Source organism: Borostomias antarcticus, assembly GCF_949987555.1.
Source record: "Borostomias antarcticus genome assembly, chromosome: 9".
NCBI lineage: Eukaryota > Metazoa > Chordata > Actinopteri > Stomiiformes > Stomiidae > Borostomias > Borostomias antarcticus.
The window spans coordinates 3,085,436-3,095,811 of NC_140242.1; the positions used below are offsets into that span (position 1 = coordinate 3,085,436).

Below are 10,376 nucleotides of genomic sequence, written 5' to 3' on the forward strand. Positions count from 1 at the left end.
TAGACGAACTGGTTCAACCACAGGCTGTCATGCACATCAGCAGTAGCTACAGTGGTAGCTTTAAAACCACTTCATACATGGACACACACTGATATGCAAACACACGCACACAGACACACACACAATATCCAATACTTTTTTTTTACTCTACTATTAAGCATAATTTGTGATCTTGGTGTTGTTAAGGATGAATTTAATTTTGTGTTTCACTGTCCTACAGTACATACAGCGATGTGAGAAAGTATATTTGAACGTTGATATGAACCTTGATTCTTAGAAACTAGCACCATTTCACTGCACTTTATACCTGTATGATGTACAGTGTATGTATGTGACAAATAAAATCTGGCTTTGACTTTGACACACAGAACTGTAGGTAGGAAACCGTACTGTAGACCGTTTCAAAGGCACATGTTGGTGAAATCGGATTAAATTCTAATGATATCACCGAATCCAGTGGGAAGCTGTTTCTGTTCTCTGCTTGGTCTGTCGTGAGCGGGAACACATTCTGTCATACACGCTGTCCCTGTCATTTCCTCCTACACCCACCATTCTTTCCATGCTACACTCATGCTATATCCATGCTACACCCATGCTACACCCATGCTACATCCATGCTACACCCATGCTACATCCATGCTACATCCATGCTACATCCATTCTACATCCATGCTGCAACCATGACCTCATTGCGAAGCCAGGCTAGTGGATAGTTGTAAAGCCAGGCTAGTGGATAGTTGTAAAGCCAGGCTAGTGGATAGTTGTAAAGCCAGGCTAGTGGATAGTTGTAAAGCTAGGCTAGTGGATAGTTGTAAAGCTAGGCTAGTGGATAGTTGTAAAGCTAGGCTAGTGGATAGTTGTAAAGCTAGGCTAGTGGATATGGACATCTCAAATAACTGGTCATCAGCTCTGATACACATAAGAAGCACAGAGCCACTTCGCCATGGAGTAGCATCCTTTTTATTCGAAGCCAAACATTTTCAAATGAAATACAAGGACAATGTGAAGGAGCACCAAGTTCTCTCCTGACCTCTGAAGGTCTTTACGTTGGTGTAATTCTTACTCCAGACACCTCCCTACTGTTCCTCCTGGCGCTCCACCTGGTCCAGCATCTCCTTCAGGAGGCGGCTGGAGGCCCTGCCGGAGGGGGAGGGTGGCCGCGGGGTCCCCAAGGGACCAGGAGGGGCCCCAGAGCTGCCCGCAGCTCCATGGATGATCTGGTGGGCTGCCTGCAAGTGTCTGCGCTGGCTTTGACGCACTGAGGAGGGGGGGGGGGGGGGGGGCAGAGAAGGACAGGGTGAGGAGAACAGGGGACAGCGTTGCATATGAGACAACTGACAGTCAGTGACACCATAACGCTACTCTCTCACCTCGGTCTAACGGTACTCTCTCTCCTCAGTCTAACAGTACTCTCTCTCCTCAGTCTAACAGTACTCTCTCACCTCAGTCTAACAGTACTCTCTCACCTCGGTCTAACGGTACTCTCTCTCCTCAGTCTAACAGTACTCTCTCTCCTCAGTCTAACAGTACTCTCTCTCCTCAGTCTAACAGTATACTCTCTCCTCAGTCTAACGGTACTCTCTCTCCTCAGTCTAACAGTACTCTCTCTCCTCAGTCTAACAGTACTCTCTCTCCTCAGTCTAACAGTACTCTCTCTCTCCTCAGTCTAACAGTACTCTCTCCTCAGTCTAACAGTACTCTCTCTCCTCAGTCTAACAGTATACTCTCTCTCCTCAGTCTAACAGTATACTCTCTCCTCAGTCTAACAGTACTCTCTCTCTCCTCAGTCTAACAGTACTCTCTCCTCAGTCTAACAGTATAATCTCTCTCCTCAGTCTAACAGTATACTCTCTCCTCAGTCTAACAGTACTCTCTCCTCAGTCTAACAGTACTCTCTCTCCTCAGTCTAACAGTACTCTCTCTCCTCAGTCTAACAGTATAATCTCTCTCCTCAGTCTAACAGTACTCTCTCTCCTCAGTCTAACAGTACTCTCTCTCCTCAGTCTAACAGTACTCTCTCTCCTCAGTCTAACAGTACTCTCTCTCCTCAGTCTAACAGTACTCTCTCTCCTCAGTCTAACAGTACTCTCTCTCCTCAGTCTAACAGTACTCTCTCTCCTCAGTCTAACAGTACTCTCTCCTCAGTCTAACAGTACTCTCTCCTCAGTCTAACAGTACTCTCTCTCCTCAGTCTAACAGTACTCTCTCTCCTCAGTCTAACAGTACTCTCTCCTCAGTCTAACAGTACTCTCTCCTCAGTCTAACAGTACTCTCTCTCCTCAGTCTAACAGTACTCTCTCTCCTCAGTCTAACAGTACTCTCTCTCCTCAGTCTAACAGTACTCTCTCCTCAGTCTAACAGTACTCTCTCTCCTCAGTCTAACAGTACTCTCTCCTCAGTCTAACAGTACTCTCTCTCCTCAGTCTAACAGTACTCTCTCTCCTCAGTCTAACAGTACTCTCTCTCCTCAGTCTAACAGTACTCTCTCCTCAGTCTAACAGTACTCTCTCTCCTCAGTCTAACAGTACTCTCTCTCTCCTCAGTCTAACAGTACTCTCTCTCCTCAGTCTAACAGTACTCTCTCTCCTCAGTCTAACAGTACTCTCTCTCCTCAGTCCAACAGTACTCTCTCCTCAGTCTAACAGTACTCTCTCTCCTCAGTCTAACAGTACTCTCTCTCTCCTCAGTCTAACAGTACTCTCTCTCCTCAGTCTAACAGTACTCTCTCTCCTCAGTCTAACAGTACTCTCTCTCTCCTCAGTCTAACAGTACTCTCTCTCCTCAGTCTAACAGTACTCTCTCTCCTCAGTCTAACAGTACTCTCTCTCCTCAGTCTAACAGTACTCTCTCTCCTCAGTCTAACAGTACTCTCTCTCCTCAGTCTAACAGTACTCTCTCTCCTCAGTCTAACAGTACTCTCTCTCCTCAGTCTAACAGTACTCTCTCTCCTCAGTCTAACAGTACTCTCTCTCCTCAGTCTAACAGTACTCTCTCTCCTCAGTCTAACAGTACTCTCTCTCCTCAGTCTAACAGTACTCTCTCCTCAGTCTAACAGTACTCTCTCTCCTCAGTCTAACAGTACTCTCTCTCCTTAGTCTAACAGTACTCTCTCTCCTCAGTCTAACAGTACTCTCTCTCCTCAGTCTAACAGTACTCTCTCTCCTCAGTCTAACAGTACTCTCTCTCCTCAGTCTAACAGTACTCTCTCTCCTCAGTCTAACAGTACTCTCTCTCCTCAGTCTAACAGTACTCTCTCCTCAGTCTAACAGTACTCTCTCTCCTCAGTCTAACAGTACTCTCTCTCCTCAGTCTAACAGTACTCTCTCTCCTCAGTCTAACAGTACTCTCTCTCCTCAGTCTAACAGTACTCTCTCTCCTCGGTCTAACGGTACTCTCTCTCCTCAGTCTAACAGTACTCTCTCTCCTCAGTCTAACAGTACTCTCTCTCCTCAGTCTAACAGTACTCTCTCCTCAGTCTAACAGTACTCTCTCCTCAGTCTAACAGTACTCTCTCCTCAGTCTAACAGTACTCTCTCCTCAGTCTAACAGTACTCTCTCTCCTCAGTCTAACAGTACTCTCTCACCTCGGTCCCTGACGCTGATCTTCTGGACCTCTGGGATGAGGAAGCTGTACACCAGCTCTGCCACGATCTCCTCCGACTGCAGGCTGCTCCGACTTCACACGCACACACACACACACACACACACACACACACACACACACACACACACACACACACACACACACACACACACACACACACACACGTGAACCTGCCAGCCGCACTTGTATTAAGCACTCAGAACATTTGCCGGAAGCTCTTCAAGTGTGCGCCATGTGGGAATAGCAGGGAGGTGACAATGGCATCGGGATTGGTCTCCTCCTGTGGTCACAGTAAAGTGTCCCTTACGTGTCCTCCAGAGCGTAGGCGATGTCGTTGACCTCCCTGGCCTGCCTGCGGACCTCCTCCCTGGCCTGCTGGTCGGCCGTCTGCTCCAGCGTCCCCAGGATCACGTCCTCCAGGTACAGGTCCACCGTGTCCTGGTGTACCCCCACCACCTGCGCGCACACACACACACACACACACACACACACACACACACACACACACACACACACACTCCTCCAGGAACAGGTCTACCGTGTCCTGGTGTACCCCCACCACCTGCGCGCACACACACACACACACACACACACACACACACTCCTCCAGGAACAGGTCTACCGTGTCCTGGTGTACCCCCACCACCTGCGGCTGTAACCTCACACACACACACACACACACACACACACACACACAAGCACACACACACACACACACACACACACACACACACCTGTCTGAAGATCTCATCCTCCTCCCTGCGTCTGCGCTCCTCCACTTGTCTCCGCCCACTCTCTTCGGCCTCTCGGAGACGGCGGTCTCTCTCGGCCAATAGCGTGAAGGCGTGGATCCTGCGCTCCTCCTGCAGGCGAATCAGCTCCTTCCACAGGAAGTCCAGCATGTGGACGAGCTCCGCCCCTGCCACGCCCGCCATGTATCCCTCCAGCAGAGAGGCCTGGTCCAGGGGGACAGGAGGAGGGGTTAAGAGAGACCAGCTCAGCCTGGTATCCCTCCAGCAGAGAGGACTGGTTCAGGGGGACAGGAGGAGGGGTTGTGTGTGTGTGTGTGTCTCTATGTCTCTGTCTCTGCAGGGTGATGTGTGTGTGTGTGTGTGTGTGTGTGTATTACCTTGTGTGTGTGTCTCTCTGTCTCTGTCTCTCCAGGGTGATGTGTATGTGTGTGTGTGTGTGTGTATTACCTTTTGTGTGTGTCTCTCTGTCTCTGTCTCTCCAGGGTGATGTGTGTGTGTGTGTGTATTACCTTGTGTGTGTGTGTGTCTCTCTGTCTCTGTCTCTCCAGGGTGATGTGTGTGTGTGTGTGTGTATTACCTTGTGTGTGTGTGTGTGTCTCTCTGTCTCTGTCTCTCCAGGGTGATGTGTGTGTGTGTGTATTACCTTGTGTGTGTGTGTCTCTCTCTGTCTCTGTCTCTCCAGGGTGATGTGTGTGTGTGCTCTCTGCTGTTCCTGCTCCTCTCTCTGCAGGGCGTGGGTGGTCCTCAGCTCCTGGATCAGCTCCATACGCTTCTCCTTCCCCTCAAACATCTGACACACACACAGGAACACACACACACACACACATGAACACACACACACACACACACACACATGCACACACACACACACAGGAACACACACACACACAGGAACACACACACACGCGCATACACACACACACACACACACACACACACATAAACACAGGAACACGCACACACACACACGCGCACACACACATACACACAAACACACACACACTCACACACACACACTCACACACACACAGAAACACACACACACAGGAACACACACACGTGCACACATACACACAGGAACACACACACACGCACACACAGGAACACACACTCACACACACACCATTTACATCACAACCACAGACAAAGATGAATAATGTACAGTATGTATAAGCATCGCCGGCATAAAACCTACTCTATTCTGGGGGTCTCTGTTAAACACAGAACTTATTTTCTGCATTTTTTCGCAACCCCCCCCCCCAAACACACACACACCTGTGAGTCCCCCCCCCCCCCCACACACACACACACACCTGTGAGTCCCCCCCCCCCCCACACACACACCTGGTTCTGGATGCTTCTTCCCCTCAGCAGCTTCTGCAGGTAGATGACAGCCAGCTCTCGCTCCTCGTCCCCCTACAGAAACACAGCTCTGTCTCACACACTGCTTCAGGGTGAAGCATCTGTCTGAGTGTGTGTGTGCATCAGTGTTGGGCAAGTTACTGAAAAATAGTTACAATTATTTTATTTACAATTACAATTATAAAGGAAAATAATATCCTTTGTAACGTATTACACCCAACAGTGGTATACACTCACTGTGTGTGTGTGTGTGTTAACCTCAGGGGGCGTGTCCACTACGGGGGTGTCAGGTCGGGGGACAGGTGTGTGTGTGTGTGTGTGTGTGTATGTGTGTGTGTGTGTTAACCTGAGGAGGCTGGTCCACTACGGGGGTGTCAGGTCGGGGGACAGGTGTGTTTGTGTGTGTGTGTGTGTGTGTGTGTGAACCTCAGGGGGCTGGTTCACTACGGGGGTGTCAGGTCGGGGGACAGGTGTGTGTGTGTGTGTGTGTGTGTGTGAACCTCAGGGGGCGTGTCCACTACGGGGGTGTCAGGTCGGGGGACAGGTGTGTGTGTGTGTGTGTGTGTGTGTGTGTGTGAACCTCAGGGGGCTGGTTCACTACGGGGGTGTCAGGTCGGGGGACAGGTGTGTGTGTGTGTGTGTGTGAACCTCAGGGGGCGTGTCCACTACGGGGGTGTCAGGTCGGGGGACAGGTGTGTGTGTGTGTGTGTGTGTGTGTGTGTGTGTGTGAACCTCAGGGGGCGTGTCCACTACTGGGGTGTCAGGTCGGGGGACAGGTGTGTGTGTGTGTGTGTGTGTGTGAACCTCAGGGGGCGTGTCCACTACGGGGGTGTCAGGTCGGGGGACAGGTGTGTGTGTGTGTGTGTGTGTGTGTGTGTGAACCTCAGGGGGCGTGTCCACTACGGGGGTGTCAGGTCGGGGGACAGGTGTGTGTGTGTGTGTGTGTGAACCTCAGGGGGCGTGTCCACTACGGGGGTGTCAGGTCGGGGGACAGGTGTGTGTGTGTGTGTGTGTGTGTGTGTGTGTGTGTGTGTGAACCTCAGGGGGCGTGTCCACTACGGGGGTGTCAGGTCGGGGGACAGGCTTCTCTGTCTTGTAGAGGAAACGCAGCGTTTGCTTCTCCTCCACGCGGTTCTTCTCCTCCTTCAGAACCTGGCGAGAGAGAGGGTGTTACACTACCAGTCTGTGTGTGTGTGTGTGTGTGTGTGTGTGTGTCTGGGTGTGCTTGTTAAACCCAGAAATAGAATAGAAATAGAATACAAGTCCTTGTAGGGACATTTTGATGGACCCTATAAGGTTAGGATTTAGGGGCTTGGGTTACAATTATGGTTATGGTTATGGTTAGGGGTCAAAGGTTACGTTCAGGGTTAGGTTTAGGGGGGTATTCTGGGGTTATCGGGTTAGGTTTAGAGTTAAGGTTGGGTTTAATGGTAGGGTTAGGGTTAAGGTTAGAGGTCAAAGGTTATGTTTAAGGTTAGGTTTACATTTTATGGCTACGGTTAGGTTTATGGGGCCCCACAAGGATATAAATGCTCAATTGTGTTTGTGTGTGTGTGCGTGTGTGTGTGTGTGTGTCACCTGGTGTGTCTTCATCAGCTCCATCTCTCTGCGTGCGGCGCGTTTGACGAAGCCCTTGCCGGTTGGCGGTTTGGGAGCTTTCACGCTCAGTTCCAGCACAGACGCAGGAAGTCCCGCCTCCAGCTCCAGCAGACCTGTGATTGACAGCCATGTAGATCGGTTAGTGTTACTAAAACCTGTTTTTTTTAGCTGTAAGACCTTGATTACATGGCTGCCAAGTTATGCAACACATCAATACTAGGGCTGGGTATCAATACTGATTTCCAAAAGTGAATGAATGAATGAATGAATGAACTATTCATTCCTTCATTTATTCATTCATTAAATAAAAGATCGATTTTGGGATTCATGAATCGATTCGGAATAATTTGATTCAGAATCGATTCAGAATCGATTAATGTTTTTTTTTAAGCCAGCCCTACTGAGCATGGTCACTCAGAATGACGCTAACCAGCGTCCGACTCACAGACCTTCGTAGGTGTCGAGGTAACGGCTCCGGACCTCGTGGCGTTGGGAGCGGCGGTCGGGGAACAGGCCGACGCGGGTCAGCGGGGCGTACGTCTGGGACGAGTAGTCGGAATAGTCCCTGATGATGTCACGGCGCTCCAGCTTCTCCTCCACGTTCCTCCTCCTGGCCGTCAGCTTCCTCAGCGCTGGGGGGCGGGGTTTGGACTATGAGTGGAGGGCGGGGTTTGGACTATGAGTGGAGGGCGGGGTTTGGACTATCAGTGGAGGGCGGGGTTTGGACTATCAGTGGGGGGCGGGGTTTGGACTATCAGTGGAGGGCGGGGTTTGGACTATCAGTGGAGGGCGGGGTTTGGACCATCCGTGGGGGGCGGGGTTTGGACTATCCGTGGGGGGCGGGGTTTGGACTATCAGTCAACAGTTTTCAACAGTTCTAACATCGGGCTTAAGAACACTTCATTGCTTGGTGACCACATATATAGAGCGGCAGTGATCATTGGTGTGCACGTGTGTGTGTGTGTGTGTGTGTGTGTGTGCATGTGTGTGTGTGTGAGTGTGTGTGCGCGTGTGTGTGTCTCACAGACGAGGTAGTCTTTGCGGATCTTCCGTAGGCGCGCCTCCTTCTCCGCCTGGTACTGGGAGTACTGCAGGTCCAGCCTGTCCACCGTGGCCCCCTGCTGGGCCTCCTCCCTCTGACGCAGGAGCTCCGTCAGCAGGGTCAGCCGGGCCTCCTGCAGCCTGGAGGAGGGGGGGGGGGGGGGGGGGGGGGGAGGGAGGGCAGGGATAGAGAGAGGAGAGGAGGGGGGGGGGGAGAGGAGGGAGGGAGGGCAGGGATAGAGAGAGGGGGGAGGGAGGGAGGGCAGGGATAGAGAGAGGAGAGGAGGGGGGGGGCAGGGATAGAGAGAGGAGGGGGGGGGGGCAGGGATAGAGAGAGGAGAGGAGGGGGGAGGGCAGGGATAGAGAGAGGAGGGGGGAGGGGGGGGCAGGGATAGAGAGAGGAGAGGAGGGGGGGGGCAGGGATAGAGAGAGGGGAGGAGGGGGGGGGCAGGGATAGAGAGAGGAGAGGAGGGGGGGGGCAGGGATAGAGAGAGGAGAGGAGGGGGGGGGCAGGGATAGAGAGAGGAGAGGAGGGGGGGGGGGCAGGGATAGAGAGAGGAGAGGAGGGGGGAGGGGGGGGGGCAGGGATAGAGAGAGGAGAGGAGGGGGGGCAGGGATAGAGAGAGGAGAGGAGGGGGGGGGCAGGGATAGAGAGGAGGGGGGAGGGGGGGGGGGGCAGGGATAGAGAGAGGAGAGGAGGGGGGGGGCAGGGATAGAGAGAGGAGGGGGGAGGGGGGGCAGAGAAAGGAGAGGGGGTGATAGAGAAGGGACAGGGGAGGTGAGAGAGCAGACGTAGGGGGGGGAGGGGGTAGAAGAGTTGAAGAGTTAGAGGAATGGAACGGGGGGGTTGGAGGATGGAGGACCAGGGGGAGACCAGGGGGAGACCAGAGGCAGGGTTATGTGAGTATCTACACCAGGAAGCAGTGATAACGCACCCGCCGCTGCGCTCTCCTCCTAGCCCCCCCCCCCCCCACCTCACATCACTCTCCCCCTCTTTCACTCTCTCTCCCTCCGCTCACTTCTGGATCTCGTCCTCCCGGAAGGCCCATTCCTTCCTCTCCATCTGCTCCATCATCCTCCTCCTCTGGCCCAGCTGGCTCAGGTCCGCCAGGGGGGGCAGCGTGGCCTCCCACGCCCGCTTGGCCCGCGCCCGCTCGATCATCTCCATCTCCGCCAGGCCGGCCGGCAGGCCTCGCCCTGAGAGAGGGGGGTGGGGCGCGGGTGGGTGGTGGGCAGGGATCAGGGGGTCAGGACAGATAGAGGTGATAGTACCTAACGACTATTTTTCTAACGATTAATCGAGCGATTGTTTTTTCGATTAGTCGATTAATCTGACGGACAAAGAGGTCGTACCCCAGGTCAGCGTGGCCAGGGTCAGCAACTCCGGGGGGGCGGTCCCGGGCCGTACCACGTACTCAGGGGTGTAGGGGTCCGTCTGGGCCTCGCTGTCCCTGTAGTCGGTCTGCACCCCCACGGTGCGCTGGAATGGCGTGGTCGGCCGCCCAGCGCCCCCCTCCGCCATGGAGTAGGGGTTGGCCCTGGGATGGGAAGGGTCGGCGATCAGAGTTCATTATTGATTCTATTATGGTGCCAACCATTGAACACTTATAACAGTGGCAATAAAATCAACCACAGAGTTCTGTACTGTTGGTGGTTCAAGATTCAAGATCCGTTTTATTTGCCATGTATATGGTTCACACAAACTAGAAATTTGTCTAGTGTTAGTCTAGGCATACAGTACGCTGATGAAGACGACATAGGATAGGGTGCAGGACAGGACAGGACAGTGCAAAGACACAGTTTACTTTAAAAACAAACAGTACAGCCCAAAACCGGTGCCAATCATTAAACACCAACACAGACAGCATGAAGAGCACACAGAAGTGACTGTGGTGAACTTGTTCTGTTCTTACTTGGGCAGAGCAAAGACCACATCAGACGGGACCTGCTGGGCAAAGGGGATCAGGGGCCTGAGAGAGAGAGAGGGAGGGGGGGGGGGGGGGGGGAGAGAGAGAGAG

At 52.8% G+C, this 10,376-nt stretch overlaps 1 protein-coding gene across 1 annotated transcript in view; it reads right to left on the bottom strand.

Moving 5' to 3' along the window:
- Nucleotides 1-1,076: 1,076 nt before the first annotated feature.
- The window catches only part of cfap91 (cilia and flagella associated protein 91), a gene marked incomplete at both ends in the record, with an annotated part of 13,371 nt that continues 4,071 nt past the window's right edge, over nucleotides 1,077-10,376 (bottom strand). The window contains 13 exons of the mRNA XM_084443529.1: nucleotides 1,077-1,258; nucleotides 3,585-3,676; nucleotides 3,912-4,060; nucleotides 4,339-4,560; nucleotides 5,000-5,146; nucleotides 5,701-5,772; nucleotides 6,757-6,870; nucleotides 7,297-7,430; nucleotides 7,767-7,949; nucleotides 8,342-8,499; nucleotides 9,378-9,555; nucleotides 9,712-9,896; nucleotides 10,272-10,328. Coding sequence (XP_084299655.1) covers nucleotides 1,077-1,258; nucleotides 3,585-3,676; nucleotides 3,912-4,060; nucleotides 4,339-4,560; nucleotides 5,000-5,146; nucleotides 5,701-5,772; nucleotides 6,757-6,870; nucleotides 7,297-7,430; nucleotides 7,767-7,949; nucleotides 8,342-8,499; nucleotides 9,378-9,555; nucleotides 9,712-9,896; nucleotides 10,272-10,328 — 1,873 coding nt within the window. The remainder of the gene's footprint in view (nucleotides 1,259-3,584; nucleotides 3,677-3,911; nucleotides 4,061-4,338; nucleotides 4,561-4,999; nucleotides 5,147-5,700; nucleotides 5,773-6,756; nucleotides 6,871-7,296; nucleotides 7,431-7,766; nucleotides 7,950-8,341; nucleotides 8,500-9,377; nucleotides 9,556-9,711; nucleotides 9,897-10,271; nucleotides 10,329-10,376) is intronic.